This window comes from Corapipo altera, unplaced genomic scaffold, assembly GCF_003945725.1.
Source record: "Corapipo altera isolate COAL_440 unplaced genomic scaffold, ASM394572v1 0, whole genome shotgun sequence".
Classification (NCBI taxonomy): domain Eukaryota; kingdom Metazoa; phylum Chordata; class Aves; order Passeriformes; family Pipridae; genus Corapipo; species Corapipo altera.
The window spans coordinates 24,722,947-24,746,976 of record NW_020884872.1 but is presented as its reverse complement, the minus strand read 5'-3'; the positions used below and the strand labels follow the sequence as shown (position 1 = coordinate 24,746,976).

At 39.0% G+C, this 24,030-nt stretch overlaps 1 protein-coding gene across 5 annotated transcripts in view; it reads right to left on the bottom strand.

Moving 5' to 3' along the window:
- ARHGEF7 (Rho guanine nucleotide exchange factor 7) overlaps positions 1 to 24,030 on the bottom strand; it is a 125,741-nt gene that overhangs the window by 65,877 nt on the left and 35,834 nt on the right. For 4 of the 5 annotated variants that reach the window (XR_003527165.1, XM_027640092.1, XM_027640103.1 and 1 more), the window contains exons 3-5: positions 12,002 to 12,086; positions 7,634 to 7,764; positions 4,968 to 5,169 (exon numbers count right to left, since the gene is read on the bottom strand). Coding sequence is in view for 4 of the 5 variants with exons in the window: in XM_027640092.1 (XP_027495893.1) it covers positions 4,968 to 5,169; positions 7,634 to 7,764; positions 12,002 to 12,086 (418 nt within the window). In the remaining variant the exon portion in view is untranslated. Of the gene's footprint in view, positions 1 to 4,967; positions 5,170 to 7,633; positions 7,765 to 11,302; positions 11,418 to 12,001; positions 12,087 to 24,030 lie in introns of those variants that run through there. The other variant, XM_027640124.1, reaches the window with a different exon arrangement.

The following is a 24,030-nucleotide window of genomic DNA, read 5'->3' as shown; positions in this document are numbered from 1 at the left end:
GTAGACCTCAACTTGTTCTCAGTTCTCAAGTTGGCTCAAGCATCGCTGCGAAGTGGTCCACTCTCCAATATGGACACTAGTTCTTCCCCAAGAGTATTTACTGGTCTCAACCTCTCTTCTATTTATGCCTGTAGAATAATACTTGACAAGAGAACAAAACACCCCTCCAAGTGTACATGGCTGGGGAGAGAAAAACTAATATTCCTTGGGGGGATTATTTGTTTTTTCCTTCCCTTTTTTTCTTTTCCTCAAAGCTAAAAGTGCATCTGTCCTTCCCTTATGCACCACAGGATGGAAACAGCTGATGTTCTACACTTCCACTATATTCTGACCTTTTCCCAACACTGATTTTTTTTATTTTTTTTAACACCCAACCAGAAGAACCACTGACATCACAGTTTGCACCAGTGCCGATACTAATATAACTGTCAAGAAAGCGTAACAGAAGAGAGGCTAGGATAGTAATGACACATTAATTTCTGTGAAGAATTAGGATAAAGTTGGTGGTATATCAAATGTAATTTTTACAAAGCTATACTCCCTTCTGCATAATCTCATGCCATTTAAAGGGATTATGCTTGGATAAAATTCAGCAAAAATCAGATTTTTTAAAAATCTGATTAACATCTGACAGTAGCTAAACAAGTGTATCCCATTCTGCAAGGGAACGCTCAAAACTAGGTCTCCAAATCTCTCTACTGTGCAAGACAGAAACAACAACTTAAGAGACAAGGTTCCACCTACACCTCCACCCACTCCTGCTCCACTTTAAGAAAAAAAACCTCAGTAAGGCCACACTGTCAAATATCTAACAAGTTTACACAGTATTTACCTTCTACCCTCTGTCATGTGTAACAGGACAGCAGGATGCAAACAAAGTCCTCTCGTTTCAAAGTACTTCCTGATTAGTGATCAAAGAACATTAAAAAAAGTAAGATATTACAGGGTTTGAAAATGGAAATGAAAACGTGCACAAAGGGGGTAGGGACAGAGAAATGGACCATTGTTTTGAAAGGTACACACCTGAATAGAAATTTTTTTTCTCTTTACATGTTTGATCATAGCTATCACAGATTCAGACAAATTCTCCTTTTCCCCTTGGGTCAGGAAGGCAGAGAGAATAAACACACTCAAAAGCAAAATAAAACCAGTTTTCCATCTCGACCAAATATATTTTCCCCAAAATAGTCACTGACTATTCACAGCCTAAGGAAACTAAATGTTGTGCTTTGCTCCATAATCTCAGTATCTATCCTACAACCATTCACAGTTCATCTCATACATGTATTAGAATTCTGTGCTAATACTGATCATTCTGGCATAGCTAAACAAGCAAGATACAAGATGGGCATTACTTTGCAAGGTTTTAGCTATTCTAAGATACCTTACCATGTAACATGCTCTGCTTGTGAAACAGATGTAATGCAGTTTACTTTTCTTCTAAAAGTTTTAAGAAATCAATGTGGGTAAAGTTCCCATTACTAAGCAGATGTTTCTTCCTTTCCTTGAATATCTAACTTCAAAAACACCCTACAAGCTAAGACTAGAAATATACAGTTTTCTGATTAGAGGATTTTAACATAGAACAAAAATCCATTTATCTAAACATCTAATGCCTATGAAGTTTGTGAGAATTAAAATAAAACACACATGAGTGAAGAACTTCTTTCGTTTCTTCTGTTACCTAGTTTGCAGAAGTCAGGTTACAACAAACTGAGGAGATTTATTTAGTCAAACTCACCATTTCCTGGGAGCATTCCAAATAATGCATCATCAAAAATGAAAGCAGTGTAACCTGTACAGAATTTCTAACTAGTTGCAGTATTTTAAGCCACATTTCAGAGTAGAAAGAAGGGTAGAGTAATACTGTCAACGCCACAACATTTTACAAGTATTTTGAAAACAGATTATATATCCTGGACCTTAGTCAAGAGCAAGTATTTTAACAATTCTATGATGATCTTTTTTAAAATCAATTCATTGTAACACTGACAGAAAACACATTTTGAATTTGAGCTAACAAGACATCAAATTCTCCTAACTAGTTTTAAAACACATAAGGAAAAAAAGCACTTTTATGTTTCATCCTCATGCTTAAGGCATGAAGGCACTTAAAATATTTCTGAATTAGGAAAATCCTGAGGTGAGGATTTTATAGTTGTAAGAAGTCGAGAAAAATGGACCATGTAACCCTCCTAATGAAGACAAGCTAAAGAGAGCAGGGACACAGGAGGGCAAGAGACTGTGAACCCACACATATAACCTACATGAAACTTCTCATGAACATGCACTGTTCAGATAACTTCAGAGTTTTATGGTAAACAGCACTACATCCTTTTTCTGACAAGAACAGCAGAACAAAGGAAGTCCAACCTCAAGAGACACAGTGGCAATGCACTTGGATACAGAAGGGAGAAGAGTTACAGAAAAGCCCTCTCTCTAGCATTGTCAGCAATACTCAAAGAGCAGAAATCAGTTGAGAATAAAAACATTCATAACAAATTTCATGGAACCAAGCAATAAAATGAAGAAAAAAAAAAGTGTAGCAATGATCTTAAAGTAGGAAGAATTCAGTAAACTTAAAAATACGGGTTAAAAAAAAGAACTGCCACTAATGATAACTTAAGCAGAAAAGGCTCACAAGAATGACAACTCCTTTAAAAGTTACAGGCATCTCAAAGAAAGGACAGGAAAGGTAGATGCAAAACTGACATGGATCACATATCATAAATATATATACTGACCACAAACACACAAAAAGAAGCCAAAGTAACTAGAAGAAGTCAGGTCACCAGTTGAAATACAACTAACATGAACATAAGGGGTAGTGGCAACAAAACATGCCATAGCATACATACACCAAGGGGTAAAACTGATCTGCAACTCAACAGTTACTAACAAACACCAAGAAGCTCTTAGTATGCCATGCTTCCTTCTACCACCCTCCCGTCTTTCTTATAAAAAAGTCAACTTCAGACAATTCAAACACAAATGCATAAAAGGAGGTTAAACTTACTGTTTTGATAAATTACACAGTACCTATTGTGCTGATTTGATACTAAGAGAACTAGCTACATCCATATCTGAAACCAGAGAGGACAAGTGAAGATCATAAAGTATCGGAAAAGGCAAAACAGTAATTTTACAGTGGAGAAGAACAGAGAAAGCTAGTGAGCTACAGGTCAGTCATTTTCAATTTGTAATAAGCAATGGACTAAGCTTTCTGAGAACAAAAAAGCATGGGTACACATTGCCTTCCATAGAAACAACTGAACATATGAGAGAGCGCTCCAAGAACGCGAGAAGTCTTGCAGAAGCCCGAAGAGGTAAGCTGCTGTAGCACAGAGCACACACCTATACAGCAGAGAGAAAACGACCTGGGAGTAAAATTTTTCTGAGGGCCAGAAGTGAATGTTAGAAATTAAAGACTAGAGGCAACTCATCTCAGCCCCAGGGATCAGACAGGGTTGCAAGGACTTGTGAGAATCAAACTGTACTTGGTACTAACCTTGGCACTACAGTTTGTTGTCTCTTCTGACTTCAAGATGTACCTCACCAATTGCAGTATTCTTAATAAAACAAGAACCACCTTAATTTCAGTTACTGGAAACTTCTGGTTCTTACATGTTCACTGTTAAAAGCTATTTCTATTCTGGAGCCTAACTGCCTACCCAGGTTCCAGTTTCAAGTGTTGGAAGAGATCAAAACTGATGAAACCCAAACAAGACCTCTGCCACACTGATTTAATTGAGTAACGATGGGACAAGAGGGTCATCATGACTGATGCTACAACACTACAGACAAAAAACAAGCTTCATGAATTGCCTGTCAAGATAAGCTGCATCTGATTAATCTCTGAAGAACATTAAAGCTAAGTCTTACATTGTGACTAGGAGAATTGTCTAAGAGAATCAAGTTGAAAAGGACAATGAAGTTGCAGATCTAAGACCAGCATTTTGCAACAACGGACCGTACACAGTAAATCAACGAAGAAAATAAGAGGATGCAACCAGAGGAAGTGGAGTTTCACCCCTACAACCTCACTTTGCAATCAGGTATTTGTATGGCTGCCTAAAAAAAAAAAAAAAAGAAAAAAGCCATGCCAATGACTTTAGCACGGCCTCAAAAGATGTGCATTTTCACTGGAGTTGTGATATGGGAAAGAGTGATAAAGCCTCACAGAGTCTCTGAGTAGTTTTATCATACCAGGTTTATCCCTAATCTCTGAAAGTAAGCTGAGACAGGAAAGACATGGAAAAAAAAAAAGGAAACAAAGGAGACAGTAATGTTAGTTTTGATATTCAGATGACATTTACAGAAGGCACTTTCACTGTATAAAGGTTAAAATAAAACTTCAGTGGAAGGGTGAAGCCTCTATGAAGAAAAGCTGAAGGCGCATGAACATGAAAGAAAAAGAAAAATCCCAAATACATTATCTTTCAAAAGTGGATTTTGATAGAACTGGGTTTCCTTCCTGCAATTATTTGCTTCTAAGTAATGGGATGTGTTGAGTAATTTTTTGCTGCAGTTTTTTTGGTTGGTTTGGGGTTTCTTTCTGGTACGTTTTTTTGTTGTGCTGTTTTTAAAGAGATTTGTAGGAAATCTCTCACTATTTAAACACAAAGCACCAATTCAAAATACGTCAGCAGTTGAGTCAAAATCCTGTATTCTAGGAATTCAGACCAAGGAACTCAGAGCAGCCCAACTGTGACAGAGATAGACAGGCAAACAAAATGGGAAGTTTTCTGCATGCTTACTGATAACTCAGAAGCCTCAGAGCACTCTATATAGTGAGCTGGGGTGTTGAAGTATGAGTTTCTGAGGATTAATGATCGCAGTGAATGAAGTTCAGTAAATACTGTCAAGCTTAAGCAAAAAAATTATCATTTTTAATGAATCAACCAACTATCAACCTCTATCCAAAGCAAGAATTTCTGCAAATATGCTCTCTCCCCTTAAAAACTCACCATTTGATTTTATTTCTCGTACATAGTTACTTGGAAACCACCCTGTTTTTCCATTTAAAGTTCCTTCCCACCAGCCTCCTTCTTCCACTCTTGTAACATGAATAATATCTCCTTTTGAAAAAGAAAGTTCATCTTCATTTGTCTGTTGAAAATTAAATTTTGCTCTCACCACCAACTGATGGTTGCCGTTATCTGTCATGTCCTAGTAAGTGAGAACACAAAGAACAAAATGATCACATTAGAGATTTAAACATTATTCCATGAAGAAAACAGAAAATGGAAATAGCCTCTCCTCCACACACAATACTCACCACACATTTTTACTGAAAAGCTTTTATAAGGACTGATTTGGCATTTGTAGTATTTGTCTAAATTTTAATCTATGGATTCTCATCAGCCCAGGGAGTATATTGTCTTATTAGAGCCCTTTCAAATCAGAAGGGGTTAACAGAGCTAAAATGAGAGTAATAAAGAAAATAAAATGAGAATAATAAAGAAAACACATATATTTTCTATAAATAGCATAAATTGCCTTTGGTATCTACAAAGAATCAAGAGTTTTACATTGAAGAGTCTTTTTCTAAAAAAACTGGGCTGGGAGGAGAAAATGAGTTGGATTTAATTTAGTTTTGGATATAAATACGGTTTTCAGCTTAAAACCTTCTTTTTTTTCTCCTATAACAGATCAAGTTGGAAGGTTCCACAGCTGAATGTACAAGTCTCCACAGCCTGACAATGAAGAAGGACAGTGTTCTTTCACAAAACCTACAAAACAATTATGCAACTTACGTCAAAGAAGTACTCACAAATCATTTCTCTCAAGCTTAATAAAGCTGGAAGTCTACAGCATGTCAGACTTGCAGCTGCCCATATAATGATATTTATGCATGCTCATCCCCTATCACAAATGTGAAGACAGACTATTGCTCTGTCATAACAACTAAATGTTAATAGATACTTCTAAGAAGTCTTTCAAATTAATGACATTCAAATTTAGCATTTTGTTCATGGATGTCAATTTTGAATATCTGCACCATTCAAGCATTTCATGAGAGTCAGGGAAAACCTTAATACTAGAAAAGCTAAATAGTTGGACAGCTTTAAATACATTGCACTGGAACTAAGAGAACAGGACTACAAACCATGTCTGTCTATAACTAAGGATTACCTGTGTAACTAAAAAAGTAACTTAGTGAGAAGATGACTGTGTAAGCAATCCTAGTCAGCTATCCAGGTAGAAGATTTTCACCTACATGCTGCCTATATAGTTGAGATGATCAAAAGATGTACTGCATGTTGTCACTTGAATCCTGTTAACACACATTAGCTTAATTCATACCCACAGCAATCTTGTTACTGTATCACAACTCAATTTAACCATCAGACTTAGGAGCTGAGAAACTATAGGAAAATGAGGGCAAACAACTTCAAAAACATGCAGAAAGCCCCAAGATACTGTAAGTCACAGTGTCTGACAATAAAATTGGCACATTTTCGAACAGGTACCTCTGCCTTAGTCCTCTGCTGGTACATCATGTGCTTTCATCCACTCTGACTGCTCAACAACAGAAAATGTTTTGGCTTAGTAAACAGTAAAAAGCCACAAAACAAGCAGCAACACTGCACAGTGAGATCAACTACAGCCCCCTCTGCTCTGTCAGAATGGCTTTCCAGTAAAGGAAACTGAGTACAAATTTGGTGAGAACAGTTCCAAACTGATCATCTACAGCAACAAAACCAAACTAACAATTTCCTGGGTTTGGTAACTAGCTCTCTTTCCCTCCTTCTTACACTTCTCAGCTCTTTCTAACTTTGTGCAGAGCAACTCAGATCAACAAAGTGATAGAAGTACTTAAAACTCTGATCACTTCAGTGATCCAGCTAACAGCTAGTCCCACAAACAGCTGCACCAGCAAAACTGAGTAGGTTGTGAACAGCAGAACAGGAGCTGGAATTGGTGGCCTAGGGCAAAAACTTGCACAGAGAAAACAAACTGCACCTAAGAAAGCTTAAGCAGAGCATGGCGTTTCAAGTTACACATAGTAATCATCACACTATTCAAGACAACCTCTGTCAAGCACAGAAAAAGCAGGTTTCAGTAGGGATCTGAACCGTCCTTGCAAACCTTCAGTCACTAAAAGCACCTTTTATCACAGTTTAGTTTCTATGAGGTAGTCAATCCTGATTTCAGCTATACTATAAAACAATTGTCCACATCAGTTACCTGAAGGCATTTTGAAGGATTAACCTCAAAACAAGCAGGAATAATAGACAACAGGAATAACTACCACTACTGTCAAAATTAAAAGTACCACCTTTGCTGAGGTTTGAATATCCTTCAATATCACTCCTAAACTCAGAGAGAGAGAAAATGAGATTCTTGCCTTTGGAAAAAGACAGACACAAATCCATTAAGACACTGTGTATCAGACAACATGCAGTGCTAAATAAAGAAAAAAAATCATTAGAAGTTCACAGAAAGCTGCATGCATTTTGGAACATCATAAGAAAAGCTGCAAAAACATGATGTCACAGGTTAGAAATACAGTGGTGAAAGAGAGGAAACAGTTAACTCTGCTACACTATTGGTTACTTATAAAACTCGGCAAAAGGGGAAAAAAAAAAAAAGATCCCACTGCAGCATGTCTCGTTTTTCCAGAACTTACCAAACTCCGATACTGTCCCTGAAAGAGTTTTGAAGTTCTACTGTGTAAAGACTGGGATCCCAGAGAATCGAAAGATTTTATCCGATGAGATGAGGGACGCGCGCACACAGAGTCACTGCCCAATCCTATGTCTGTAGGAGTGTGGAAAAAAAGGTAAATATTAGAATTTGAAAAAATCTGCATTTAACTTCTGCTTACCTCTGTAAAATTCACATGCTTAAACCAGATTTGATACATCTGCAGTTGCTCAGTAATTCAGGATTCAAAAATTACAGCAATAAATAATCTAAAATCCTGAGACACTGTCAATTTCTTCCCCACACAGACAGGAAAACAACTTGGGCCGTTTAGAAAGAGGAGGGTTAGGGTTCTATTTCTCTATTCCTACTCACTACCAGTCTATTTAAAGGTAATTAACCAGCATCATTTTAGCTGGTGGCCAAGAACTTTGAATGCATAAAACTTGCTTGAAGTGAAGCCAGTCACATCTGTTTCTTAGTTCTCCCCGCAGCACCACACCCCGCGCCTTCACCATCTCCATCTCAATTAAAACATTCCTTCCACTGTTTTTTTCCTTAAATTTCTTTGTCTCATCTCTCTTTTTGCCAACTAAGCTATTTTTTCTTCTTTGGAGGGAGGAATAGGAATAGAAAGGAGACAAACTGCTTGCTCAAATAAACAAACACCCTCCTTAAACCTCTCCCCTCTTTCATTTGTCTCTACTCTGGGAAGCACACCTGCATGATATGTTCCTCTGAAGGGCAGTGTTATGTGCCATCAAGGGGCTGCTGGGCTCCCTTGTGGGCTGGGAGCATCAAGGGAGCAGCAGGGCAGGGCTCATCCCACCATCCCAGACGGGAATGGGAGGCACCAGGGCAGCCCCAGCTCCAGACACTGGGCTGGCACCTCCCTAGGATGGCAGTGTTGCCCACCCACAGGTGAGGAGTCCTCATTTGGATTACCAAGCCACAGTTAGACAGGGGCTGCATCAAAAGCGGCTCATAAGGACCAGGGTCAGTGTCAGTGCTGGCTGCAGTCTCCCACAGCCCTGCTGGGAGCCTCCCCCCACGTTTTGGAGGGACAGGGGTTGCTCCTGGTTGTACCACTGTCCCCAGTTCTCACAGCCGAACTCCCAGGGCACTTGCACAGGACAGCAGACAAACATTGCTCCTCCGCACAAGTATGGCAAGTCATTCCTTTTCCTCACGTTTTCCCACATACAAGTAAATTACTCAGCGAGCATGTGAGCTTCAAGAAGCCCTGAAAGCAATGCAGTTTTTTCAGTCCCGAACCTGGATGTTTTCACTAGACTACACAAGCCTCACAAATGCCCTCCTGGTTTTTATGTCTCTGTTACTCTCTTTCCTAGTAGTTTATTCTTCTTCCAACACTTGACCTCTGACACACAACTACAGTCTCCTAATAGTTACTTTCAGACTAAAGTAGACCATGATTATGCAAATCCAGGTTATTTTTTGTCCAAGGGAAATAACACAAAGGCTCAGATCCATAAGGAGACCAGTGAATAAGGCATTTCTGCTGTTCCACATCAAATCTGAAGGGACGACTTGACTCATCTTAACTGGAAAGCCTTTAAACTTCAGCACAGCATCCAACAGCAGCTGAGACGCAGGAAGAGGGAAAGGGTTTGAGAATGACAACAACCACAGTAGTGTTGACAAAGGATGTTCCAAGTCTGCAGCGACTGAGCAGAAAACACCTTCTCGGGTGCATTTTTTTAAATGAGTCGTTGCCATTCAGAAATCACTATCCTCAAAAAAAACCCCAAGAAATATACACTCCCTAGTCAAATAGTGCAATATTAGAACTATACATATCAAGTTGCTTATTTTGTATGAATAGTATCCTTACACATTGAAGTAACAAAAGACATCACACTTTGTGAACCTGCTTTCCTAAAAGCATTTAAAGGCCACAGTATTAAGATAAACACTGATGATTACAGTCCATTATGGAAAGGACACACATCTTCATTTTCACAGATCACCAGCAGAGAAACAGGACTAGATCATGGGTTTAATTTGTAAATCATAACTATATGGACAATTCTAATGCTCCCAGAAACTTTAAACTTGCCATAACCACCACTATCTAATAGAACTTAAGAATTAAAAGTAACCTGATACCTCTCCATGTCCAGATTGCTGTGTTTCCTAACTGCAGTCAAGTAGAACAGACAAATCCAGCATTATACCTCAACACAGTTTACCTCAAAAAATAGGATCAGGTTGGCTTATGACAGTATGTTCTGGCCTCTGGGCAGCCCTAAAACACACTACATTGCGTTTAAGTGTGGCCTGATTCCTGAAATTTTCTATTTCCCAACAGCAGAGCTAATACACCAACACAAGAGCACCTTTTAAGGCTTGAATTAGGAACTGTGCATGGTGAAAACAAAGAAAATTATTACAGACAAACCATACGAAAATTGAAAGTATTTTTACCAATAATATCTGAACACTTTCAAATCAATCTGAACTTTTGACGGATTTAAGAGGTTTGCAGACCCCACATACCCATTAAAGTTTCTCTTAAAATCCTAACAAACACATTCAATGAACTTCTCAATGGAATTATTGTCAGAGAAAGAAATCAACTCTGCTCCTAAAACAACCAAGAATCCGGAATGGCAGCAGAATGCATGTGTGACATATTGATTTGGTAATTTCCTCAAAAGCTTTACTCTTCCATCCATATAAAGATTTCTAGGGTTTGCAAAACCCTTTCTCCCTCTTACCATTATCTCAGCTTCGCTATATCAGTTCCTCTCCCCTCGCTTGTCTACAAACAGCAATTGGTTCCTCAATTCCACCCCTTCTGAGACTAAAAATTTGATGAACATCCATAGCAGCCTTCCACCAGTAATCATGCTCATTACTCACATGCCTTGTATGGCAGGAAGGCCCATCTCAGAACAACCTGCGTATGCCTGAAATTCTTGTAGACCCGCACAGGGATCTGAAAGCCATCTTCCAATACTAGAGCAGGGAGATAAGAGTCTAAAACATCTTCTACACAATCACCTAGGCAATGAAAATGGTTTTGAAGAAGAGCTGAACAGGAAGACTTATGCTCACTCCTAGGAATGAGACACCACCATAGTCTGTATGTGGTTTCGATTTTTGGTTTCCATACCACCCCCAGCCCCCCCACAAAAGGGATCACCCGAGTCCTTTCTAAGCCAGCTGCAACTGGCTTTCTGCTGTGGGCATTAATCTATTGATACCTGGACAAAATAAATGCACTTTTTCTCCATTTTCAAAGACAGCAAAGGCAGCTACAGTGTACAGCAGTTTTAAAGATGTACTACACTGGTTTGCATTTGCACTTACACTGTAGATAAGAGGCAGTATCTCCAACTGACCTAAGTAGCTTAAAAGAAGTCAATGGTTGTTACTTCATGACCATTCATTAAATCTAAGAATCCGCTTGCAAAACTCAAGGGGTGCTTTCTAATGCAAGGGAAAGAAAAAGCCACCAAAAACCAAAATCTACGTTGAAATAGATGAGAGAAGTAGTATAAAAGTGACAAGATACTTATCACACTAGCATTAAATGAAGTAACACTGATCCACCACTGACTTTTCTATCACTTTTCTTCCTCACATAAAAACTGACAAGTATGGTTCATTTTTAAATCTCTCTCACCTGATTCTGACCTGATGATCACTACTGAAACTTGCTGCTGACGGTGGAGCAGCAAGAAGCCAAAAGGGTCACCAACGTTAACATTTCTTGATTGTCCTTGGGTCCAGTTGGCATCATTTAGCACAGCCTCACCCTACAAGGATGGATGGACACCTCTCACCTGTGTGTTATTTCTACAGCTCTCTCCCCTCCCACCAAAGAGCTTGAGGCAAATGGTTCATGACTTCTAGTTGCTACCTCAATGAAACATGTGGCTTAAGGGATCAAAGACATTGGCTATTCTTCTGTTACTGGCAAGAAAGGGTAGTGCTGGGGAATAGAGAGTGAGGAGGGAAAAACATTCTGACAAAACTGCTCAAACATGAGAATGACAGAATAGAGCAAAAGTTATTTTTAGTATTTCAAACTGGGGTGAAAAAACAGAAAAAACAACCAAAAAAACAGGCCCTTTTTCTAAGATTGCTTGCCAGCTTAAAGGCTTAGTCTCAGCTCTACCACAAAGTTTCCCTCTGCAGAAGACACCACTGGGGAACCCAAAGATATCACTGCCAAAGTGTTAAAAACATGAACTCCAACAAAAACTCTTTTAAAATGCTGGACATGCTCATTTCATCATGGGTACAGCAACAGGTATAAATATACACTGATGCAAGTTGAAATTAATTGTAGGTCAACACCAAGACAGAGCAGTCTACTTACCTGCAGTCACCTTATTTAAAGCCACAAGAGAGCTGAGAACTTTGCTGAAATTCTGTCCCTGATACAGGTCATTTGCATCAAAAGTCTAAAAACAAACAAGAAAAAAGCAATAAGTCACAGAAATAAGCCTTTAAACTAAGCATTTCTTTACTATCATGCAAACCATGAATGCAGAAGCTATTTCACGATCAAGGCATCAGTCTTTTAGTGACTGTTATGGACCAGCAAAACTGTGGAGGGATTTTTTCCCATAAAGAAAAAAAAACAAACAAACAAAACTCCCAAAAAACAAACACCAAACCAAGTTATTTTTAAATAGAAGGATAATATAGCAACAGCTGAACTTGAAAAAAAGTTAAGAACATATGAAGTAAAAATATCAACATTCATTTAAGCTCCAACAAAGTTGAAAAAGACACAATTATCAGAAGATAGAAGCTTTCCTCAGACATTTTGGCCAAAAAAGTTACTGGGTACCACTACTCTTGGCATACTCTTCTTCTTCTGAAGCAGTGCACAGATGTTGTACCTGATTATTCACAAAGTCATTTTAAAATTACTACAAATACTTTTAAGAAGTACTACAATGTACATGCTATCTCTTTACTCTAAAAGAAAGAGGAAAATGGCATTCCTGAACACTAATGAATTTTAAGACAAATGCAGTTTCTGGATAGGTTAGATGGAGAATGAAGTTTGGGAAGCAGAGGGATGAAAGGTGAGATTTTATTTTTAATTTTTTAACTGTGGGAAAGAGATCCAAACCTCAAACTACCTTGCAGAAAACACTCTAGTAACTTTCAAGCACTGGGTGATGACATTAAACATCTGAATTTTAGGGGGGAAAGAGAAGATTAAAAAAAAAAAAAAAAGAAAAAAGAGACCCATAATATTTGCCTGAGGTAATGGAAACACTCATCCAAAGTCTCATGAAAATAGCTCTTACAATAGATTCTCCAAGAGTTGGAAGGAGTCACAGTACTTCTTTGTGCAAGACTAGAAAGCTGACAATAAAAGACAGCTACTACAGTTCTTCCAACTGATTTAAGAAACAGAAAGAGATTTAGTTTCCCGCAGTATAGAGCTTTTTATCTAAAAAGTCAACAAAAACACGTTCATTTTCCTGATACCAAACCCATTGTCCAGGCACTATCAGAAAGTCCATGCCTCAGAAAGCAGTCTTCCAAGACAAGAGAGGAAAAACCCCTATTACCAAGAGAAGAGCAAGAAAGAAACAAAGGAAGGCCACTTGAACCCAAGAGAAGGAAAAATTTTAACAGAATCTACCTAAATAATCACAGAAGGGGCTGCCAGACCAGCTGTGACTGGTTTATGTAATATCCCAAGAAAGGCAGAAAAGATTTAGGAAACATTTAATGACAGTATTACTCAGTAAGCAAAAACTCCTCCCAGTGCATCCACAGTATTTGAGGTACTCGAACAAGTTATTGTGCACAGTTTTCCCCTGCTCAGACTGAGGATCATCTCTGGTCCCAGGCACAGCAGCTCTACCTGGGCTGTACAGGCACCAACATCTCTTAAGCTCGAGTAGTGTGTGCACAGCTCAGAAGAACAATGCCACAGAACAGACATAGAATTAAGCAGAGGTGCACACTAGTTTACTCCAAGCAGTTATCACTCACATAAAATAAGTCAAATAATTATTTCAACAGGTTTCACTGGGCTACAGATAATTTAAGTGACTACTCTTAGTTAGTTGAAGCTGTAAGGAGAAAGAAGAGGGACCAGGGAATTGCCTAGGTATGAATTTGGTAAGTTTTCTTCTGAAACACAAGGAAGTATTAAAAGACTCAATACACAAAAAAGGTATTAAGGAAATACGAAATAATATGACTTCAAAAAACCAATAAAGATATGATAGGTTTTATTAACAGCATAATTTATAAATGCAAAACCAGACTGGAGATCAGCCTAACCACTGTGCAAATTCGGGGAACAAATTAAGCTGTTATGGAACAAAAAAGGCTCAGGAGTGTGAAATTTTCATTGCTTATAGTGGTAGTTTTTACATAAGGAAACTTGAAGTGTGAACAGAATCATGAAAGACTGGCCTTGATACTAAACAAGGAAATACATGAGACAGGTGCTCATGCAGACACCAGAATGGAATCAGAAAGGGACTACAAGGGAGAGAAAGAATGATTAAGGAAAGGAATGTTTAAGGAAAAGGTTGCAAAATACAGCTTAGACTTACAAAAACTTAAAAAACAACCCAACCCTAAAACCATTTTAAGCTCACCTTCATTCTGGATTCCGACAGAGCCAAGAGCTCTCCAATATCAGGCTAACTTGAGAACAACAGGACGCGAGGAAGCCTCATTTCCTGCTATACTGAGACTATAGGGGATACCAAAAACAATTTGATTGGACCATCCCAACATGTATAGTGCCGTAAAAAAGCCTGTATCCAGGACATGCATCCAGTCTGCTGCTTCACAGGAAACAACACAATGGGAGGATATGAGAAGCATTTGCTTCCTTGTGATTTTACATGAACCAATTCTGACAGGAAGCCACACTCAGCAGCTCATGGTCAGTATGCTCAGCAGCAGCAAATGATAAAGGGGGAGGGGGTCATGACACCCTCCGGAGAGATTTTCTCCTAATGTTTAAGAATAAACTAACCTAGAGAGACAAAAAGTGAGGAAAAAACAGGTGCTCTAATATTTTTAAGCTAATTTACTATGAACGCAACTTCTTGATTGTAAAAACCTTACATCCAAAAAAACCCACAAAACAAAACAACAAAAACAAAACCAAAACAAACAAACAAACAAAAAAAACCCCACAAAAACCCAAACAAATGAAATAGAGAAGGTTTGCTCATTTCACAATATATTTGAAAACTCCAAGAGCATCAAGGAGCTTCCATGGGATTGCCACAGAAAACAGTTTACTCCAGGTTTTCAAGAGAAGTCTGACTTGTATGTGGCCTGTGATCTTTATTCTGATATTTATGGACAAGTGAGTTGTAGAACTGACTGCCAAATTTTATCTTGATGTGAAAAAGAATAATTTCCCTATTCAGAGACACCGGATGATAAACATCCCCTCCACACAGCACTCCCAATTCTGCAATTGCAAAAATCAAAGCTCAATTTTGAGATTCAAATATCAAGCAAAGTTATTTTTATATTGCAATATATTACCAAATAATAAGGTCTTCATGCTGAATCATCTTCTATAATACTACATAACCCACTTTTCTAATCATGTCACACGCACATGAATTCAAACTTGCACATGCTTACAGCTCTTTAAATCTAAAAATGCAAACACTTAGAAAGATATTACCTTAGAAATATTGAGATTTGTCTTTTAAACATTATGCAACAGGCATATATAGACACTGAACAAGGTTTTATTGGAAAAAATATTTCCCATATGCCCTTACTTTCCAGGCAAACAACATTTATAACTCTGCAGAGACTCTACCTGTGATGAAGTTCACTCTCTTATTGATGCAATCTTTATCTTTGACCAAGACAGTCAGATAAAACATTAGGAAGAATACAAGAATTAAACTGTCAGAAATCACATCAGATGAGGACCCAGCCAAGCCAAGTCTTTTGACCAAACCAGTTAACTAATATCATTTTTAAATACCATAGAAAGGACCACACACAGATATGCCTTCTATAAGCATTAAGGGGGTGATGGTGTTCAGAGTGATGGTGTTTGTCTTTCCAAGTCACCACCAGGAGTGATGCAGCCCAGCCTTCCTGAAGATGGCTGGACCTCTGCCTGCTCATGGAAGTGATGGATTAATTCCTTGTTCTGCTTTGCTGGTGTGCACAGGTTTTGCTGTACCCATTAAACTACCTTTATTTCAACCCACGTGCTTTCTCACTTTTACTCTTCTGATTCTCTCCCCCATCCCACCAGGGAAGAGTGAGTGAGTGGCTGCGTGGGGCTGAGCTGCCAGATGGGGTCAAACCACAACAATGTCCCAGACAGATACTGTATTCTACCAGAGCGGATCAAACAGTCGAACAGCAAGAGGTCTTACGTGACCTATAACACTGTGCATACATTCAAGAGTATTCTGCCCCTTTTGGTCACAGCACACTGACTGCCCAAACCTGCCAAATGCCTGCCCTGACCCACAGATTCTGGCTTTCTTTTCCACACCCCATACTAATTCCAAATACACAGGCCTGGCTTCCTATAATTATGTATGCATTTTTGCCCCTAGGATTTCAACTGCCTACAAACTCAATGGATAACAATTTTATGACCTTTTCCAGATCATTCATGACATGTTACATAACATGGTCAAGTATCAAAAACAGAAAAACCCCTATAGCAAGGTACACATTGGATGGTCATTCCACATTTGCAATTATATTAATGACTATTAATAAGCCAGTGTTTAAATTCACTTCATGACAGCCATATTCATTTTTCCATCATTGACAACTCCTAAACACCAAACAAAATGCCTTTAAGATTCATTTAATCCACAGACTGGCTGTTCAAACACCAAATCCACCCTCCCATTTTAAACAAGACTAATGCATGGATCTGCTTAAACTCCTTCACATTCAAAATGGCCAGGATAACACATTCAGGTAACTTTAAAGTCATCTAAATCACTAACTCTCAGTAGATGGAGACTTTGTTCAAACAGTGTTTATGATCTAATACAAATAAGGAAATAAAACTAAAATAACAATGCTCATCCCTCATATCCCTGCAACAACCAATATCTACTGAAAGGTAAAAATATTAACTGAGAAATTCATGAAAGAAAAAGAAAATGAGAAAAAGTTGAAAATATACCTGCTGAGAGCAGACTACAGCATACAGTAAGCCTGCAGCAGGATTCTTTTCTTCAAATCACTCAGTTTTAAGGCCTCAGGTAACCTTTATACTATTTTATTGTCCCTTCTAGACCTTAAAGTCAGAAGCCAGTTACGGAGGAAGTATTTTTAAAATAAGGTACTTCACCCTGATAAGACATGGTCTACAACTGGAGACAGGGGGGGAAAAAAAAAAAAAAAAAAATCGAGGGTAATTCAGTCAAGCTTCCAGACACACACTTCTTCTTTAATATGTCTACCAATCTTAACTTGCTTGTATCCTTAAATCAATAAAGTATCAGTGAGGCTGTATCTAACCGTCATAGTAAGAAAAGTTAACATACTGATTAAGAGCAAAATAGAAAGGTTTTTCCTAATAAGTATTTCCTTCCTTGACTACTGCCTTGAATATACCCAGTACAGTATTCTCAGTGGGTATTAACACTTTAAGCATCTGACAAAAATAGATGACAGCTCTCTTTACAGTACTGCATCACAAACTGCAGCAGCTGAGGAGCTGACTTCAGAGCTCAGGTATCTGTGCAGCACAGATAGGGCTGCTGCTGCTGTTAAGCTCACCAGCCAGCTCCAAAATAAGCTGTAACCCCCAGGCTTGGTGTACTAAACCAGCAGGACACTTTCCAGCTCAGTTTCGAGGCCTTGGGCCCCAAGCACAAAAGATTAGGAGAATATTGGCTCACTCACCCGGAGGAAATGAAAGGAAATGAGCAGGATGGCTTGGTAAAGCACAGCATGACATGGACAACGTGTCACTCCACCTGTTCCTAGTGCACACACTGCAGTATTTTTGGCCACAGGAGCGCAAATAAAGAAGCAGTAGGGAAAAAAAGCAATTCGTGGTTAGAAACAGATGATCTTCTTGAAAAACACTAAGAATCCCAACATCTTGCTTTGTTGTGCCACTACCCCCAGTGTGGCACAACCCCTGCGGCAGCTGGCAAGGTGAAGCCACGGAGGTTCGCCCTCCTGTGATGACACCTAATATGTCCAAGCAGGAAAAAAGATGCTGTAGGTAAGCCTACGTGCAAATCATAGATTTCTTCATTTATTCTCACATTAGGTCAGCTCTAAGTGGTGCTGAGTCTCCTTCAGCTATTAAGCAGCAGCTGTTCCTCGAGCTCTGCATTATCATCTGAAAGCTGCGGCAGTAAAAGGAGAGATAAGAAAAGCAGGGAACTATGACAACTGAGAAAGGAAAAGAAGGGGAGGGGGGAGAAGAGATGATTACGAATGTTCTGGAAATCTCTATGAAGCATGTTGTTGCCCAAATGTAGTAGTGTACAGCACAAAGGAGAGCTAAAAGAAAAAAATTAGGTTCTGTTTCAAAAATTAAGACAAAAGGAACAATTTGAAAAATAAGTGGGAGAACAGACCTGCAGTGTAAGATTTCTGTGCGATTCTGTAACAGTTCATAAGAGAAAAGTCAGTGGTAAAGAATGAATAAAACTTAAGAGGAGGTCTGGAATAAATTTTGCTGCTTATATAAGCCTGTTCCTCAAAAGTAAAAACCTAACTGTACTAAAACCAGAACACAACCTAGAAAGCTTTAATTCCTGCAACAACATTTAATTCCTACATGTTAAGATGTAACATCCACAAAAGCAAGTACAGCCAGTCATAAAAAATGTATATGGACATTTGTAATGGTTGTTGCACATCTGTGCGTGTGTGCATCCAGATATACATTTACAACACAAATCCAAAGAGGACAAAGGTTAAAAAACTTGGTTTAGAGTCCTAAAGATTTCCAGTTCCAAGAATTTTTGTCCAAAACAGTCACATCAAAGCACTAAGGACATTACAGAGTATTAATTTCAAATATTAAACAACATTTTACCTAAGCCACTGCTTCAAAGTAAACATCTAAACATCACCAAAACATTTACAACTTGTCATCAACCCCAGCAAAAACTATTAAAAAAAAGAAACACAAAAGAAATACTACGTTTCTTTTTGAAGATGAACTGTACAATTTCTTAAGCTTTCCAAATCTGTTTTTAGAATGTGACACAGCAAGTTAGAATCCTCAAATGAAATCTTCATAAGAAAGTTATAGAATCTGGTATTTCTGAACACAAACTCCTAGTAACAGCAAACAAAGATGTAATTTAAAAAACAGAAATAGAAAGGTTACCACTGCCTCCACTTGCTTAAGTAAGAAAACATAAGCCTGTTCCAAATTTCTACCCGCACAGCAAAACAAAAGCTACATCTATCCCACCTTCATCCCATATCATTTTCAAATTGATGACTACAAAGTGATAATCTCAGCAGCCACTGAGAGAGAGAAACATTCAGTGGCATATAGGACTAATACATGACTGAGTACTAAGGCTTAAGGAAGCCCACACTCCTGGAACTACAGGTAAAAATAAAAGTTGTTGGAATTAGATTACCAAAGATAAAATTTTATCAGGATGCTGAAGTTGAAATGTCTCAGTGCTTGCTAATGCAACAGGTTACACCTACTCTCTGGGCTGAAACACAGCAACTGCATAAGCACCTTCAAGTGCCAGAGAGGCACCGTCAACAGGCAGACTTGGCCAGAAACATACCCCAAGAAAGATTGAGCCCAGTAAAACCCACTTCTCTTCCTGATACACACAGACAAGAACTATGTAAGCTACTCTCCTAAAATAAATCAGGAAACGCAGCTGTGGAAATCCAGGCCAAAATGCAAAGGGAATACTGTGTGTAAGTAAGAAGACACACTGCACCAAGAAAAAAAACCACAAAATACACTTGGAAACAAATACAGTCAGCTTTGTTATAAAACAGAGTAAGCACTCAGTGATAAAAATGGTAAAAATTAATGTTTTGCAGAAGACAGAGACTGCCAGTGCATCTTAGAAACAAGAACATGGTTAAATAGCCATTTTCTAGGGGAAAACAACAAGAGCAAGGTGAAGGATTTTCCCAAATAAAACAGGCTGCAGAGAAGGAAAGCTTTTAAGTCTCACTGCCCTCCTGTCACCCTTCACCCCCCACAAGAACAAAGTTAACATATCCTCTGGGATTGTGATGCTGATTCTGAGAGCAGACACTTATATTTTGTGAAGCTAGTGTCTTCTCTCATGAATAGTTCATTAAAGGTCAGTGTAGCAGAAGAAAGCCTGTGAAATCAGTTTTTAAGTCTGTCTATGAGACACATGCTGACAATTACTTGAATCAGTTTGTCAATAACTTGCAATTACCAAAAAAAACAAAACAAAACAAAAACAAACAAACAAACAAACAAAAAAAAAAAAAAAAAAAAAAAAACACCACAAAAACGATAGGGCAGATTTTTGGTCTTCCGAACTCATGCGATGTCTGTAACACTATCAACAGCTCACCTTCTCAAGGCTGCAACCCCGGTTAGACCGACTGTGAGTCATGGGAGTGACTGGTCACTCCAGGGGCTGCACTTTCTTTTATTTTTTTCAAATCACAGCAGGAGCTACTGTAACAGAATCTGCAAACTGTTTCCCATCTTGAAGTAGAAACATACATTATGGTTACATCAACAACTTATTCCTGAATTTTTTTCCCCAATAAGTTAAAAAGAAACAAGTTTTGGAAAAGCCTTTATGAAAGGACAATCAGAAATCATGGTTCCGCACAAACGCTTTAGTTAACATTTCATGTTAACTAAAAGTACTCAAGCACTGAAAATGAAAACCTGACAGCAGAAATCAAAATGAGAGGACAGCAACAATGACAGCAGTTAAGACTACCAAAACAGGCTGCCCAATTGGCCTGGTCAGGGTCTGAAAGCACTTAGTGAACATAAACATTCCGAACGAAATCACCTCTGTGCAAGGTTTTACAAACTGCTCTTTCCCAACGGCTGAAGTCAGTAGTGGCACATTAAATATTTTAAGGCTCAGATTAAACCAGTTTCTAATGAAGAGAAAATTGATACATTCAGGAAACTTTCAGCTAGGAAGAGAGATGTCTCCTTTTGGAATACTTGAATTTTAGATTTATTTTCTAAAACAAAAAAAGGACACATCAGCTAAACTGTGAGCATCTCCATATTCTTACCTAAAGACACAGGAAGGATGGCTTGCCATAACTGATTTCAGATGCCTTCTGTCTAGATGCATGTTCTGCCAACATTTCTCAACTAATTTCTGAAGTATTAGCTTAGTTTCAAAAGCCATGCTGTATGGAGAAAGGGGAAGAGGCCCATACAATGAAGCAAAAAGCTTAATTTATACAACAAAAATTTTGGAATTTAAAAAAACCCAAACTAGGAAAACCTGTTTCTCTGGGTCCAAAATAGGTAGTGTTACCTGCTATCCAAACTTCCATTTGCAAAACAGGGAAAAGAGCAGATAATTACCAGTCTAAGTCATTACCATCAAATCCAATTACCATAGACACATGGTAAGATTGCTGAGACAGACTTGTTTCAGAACAGGAGCATTCATGGACACTGGCAAGCCCAGAGCATGTCAGAGACCAAGAGCTGGGGGCGGGCAAAAGGAGGCATCTTACTGCAAAGGATTTTGTACTACATGAGGTTATCATCTGCCCTCTTAAAATAGCCTGCTGGCTGTTTTACTACACTACCACGTGCTCTAGCCACAACTTAAATGCTATCACATGCTCACATTTCATCTGGAACAAATGTGTGCAGCCAAGTGATCAGATGATGCACAGATTCAGCATCAATGGAGAACAAACTACAGCCAGAGCAGGAGCCAGAAGCACAGTCCCACTGACCTCGAACGCACTATTTCCCCCACTGCTCATCAGCTTGGGAGTCTTGTTTTGCTCTGTGCACATACACTTTTTTAAATAGACACGTTAACAGAAGAAGGAAAATGACTGGAGCATTTAATATGTATTAGCAGTTGGAAGAGAAAGACTGAAGGGGAACTGATCTTCTGGCAACAGCAGAATCTGACTAAGCGTGGTTAGACGTGGAAAAAAAAGTGGGAGAGGGGAAAAAGATAACATAGAAATGCAAGAATGAAAGAAAAAAGAAAAGAAATGCTACACTCTTCTGGTAAGAAGGGATTTAATCAGAAATCTCAGTTGCTTCCTTAATATGCTGTGGCAAATGCCAAAAATTAAAAATAAAGGTTTACTGAATTTTCATGTAGCCTGTTGAAACTTTCATTTAATTTAGAACCACCAACTGGAAAAAAAAAATAATTCCCAAGTAGTTAGGAGAAATGAACAAGTGTCCAAAACCAACATTTCAGGTTTCAATTAGAGTAAATTCATTTCAGTACTTCCCTTTCAAAAATCCATTGAAAAGCACAAAACTGCATGCACATCCCTGAGCTACAACTCCTTCCAAGCAAACCCTTTCTAATCCAGAGCTTACCATTCTGATTTCAGCCAGTGTAAATACTGTTAAAAAAGAGTCTGGATCTCTCTCCCAGGTACCTGCAATAATACGATCCAGTATCCCCCACCATTTATAACACTCATTTTGACAAAGCAGGCACAAGACTTTATCCAGGAACAGGGACAAACCTCACCACAGCCTGCTGTGGTGACCAATCACTCCTCCTGCGGCAGAGCTGGGGAATCTGCCTGGGCAGCCATGGGGCAGCCAGAGGACCCAGCATTTTTGGTCGAGGAAGACAGAAAACTGAAGCAAATTTAATACAACAGCCTGTAAGCTGAGGGCATCTAGCAGCTGCCAGGCCAGCAGACAAGTAATCTCTATGAAGGGTGAGGTAGGCCACTTCGGAGCAAGATGTGCAACACAGGTCTAGGTAAAACATTCCTGCTCAGGATTCGCAAGCCCACAGATACGTGCAAGCTTTCAGGATGGAAATCTCCCACACTCCTTCACACTCTTTTCACTCAGAGAGTCATTAAACTCCTTCCCCAAGCAACCCAGTTCTAGAAGATGAACTTGCAGAAGACTAATCTAGCAAGAAGTAGAAAGTTTGCTGCAAATTTCATGAGCTAAACCAATTCAGTATCAAACAAGACCAGCACCTGAGCCAATGCATGGGAAAGAAACATCTTATCTGTCAAAGAAAAAAAAAAAAATCACTTGAAGTACTGGGAATTGCATTGACATTTCACAGTAGTTCAAATATTTTCCAACAGGGGAAAAAAACAATAACACTCCCCCCCTTCTCCAATTTAGCTACAATCCACCCCCAGTCAGTCATCTAGCATCATGCTCACATGCCGTAATAAATTTCTGTAAGAAATACAAACTTAAGGTGTATGGGAATATCTACACAAATTTCCACATCCCAAATATTAATAAGAGATAGCCTCTAGCAGGTTACAATCAACAACAAAAATTCAATCCACACCAATTCTGCTTATTCATCATAATGCCTGAGGATTCAATCTGAAAGAAATAAAGATAAATCCTTCAAGAAACTAGCTATTGCAAGAATTTTATAGTTCTGATTCATTGACTGATATGATAGGTTTGGGCAGCCAAGTTGACAAGGGCAGCTAGAGGTGATACTATGAGCAGTCAGGCCCAACAGTTTATCTTAATTCCTCCTAAACGGTCTCGTCTCCATTGTCCAAGGTTCTTCCAGCCTCATGCCACCACCTTCCCCATTGCAATGTCCTAACTTCAATGCTCTCTCAAAACACAACCACTCATGCTCCAACCTCCACAGAACAGAGTCCCACACCCAGTCTCTCACTGACAACACACACTGCCTCACCTGGGCCCCAATCTGGCATCCTGATCCAGAAGGCAGGTCCTGGGTTTCCACAGCAGACATGAACAGAGCAAGCCTTGGCCACAATCTGATCAATGGTAACCATACAGACAGAGCCTATTCCTACCACCTGAAGGCAGCTAGCCAATGCTGAGGAGTCCATGACTGTGGCAACTGATGCCCTTTATGATCAGGAATGTGTCTGTCCACAGGCAGCACAGCTTGGGACCTTCTGAAGACATAGGTATGCTACCTCATCCTTTTACAAGTTATACAGTTCAGTGATTGGCAAAGATTGTTTAAGTGTGAGGTCTTTTGCTAATGTAACTGCTGCTCCTCAAGAAGAATTTCTAGCAGAGGGCCATACACTCCTCCAAGCAGCATCTAGGGATGCCATCTGTGGCATCAGGACTAGCACTTAAGAAAAATCGATGACAGCCTATCCAGCCCCAAAACCTGCATCTCAGAGTTGCCAATAAGGAAGGATATAAAAGGCAAATATTACATAGTAACACTTAACCAAGATGTTCTTCCAACAATTTGT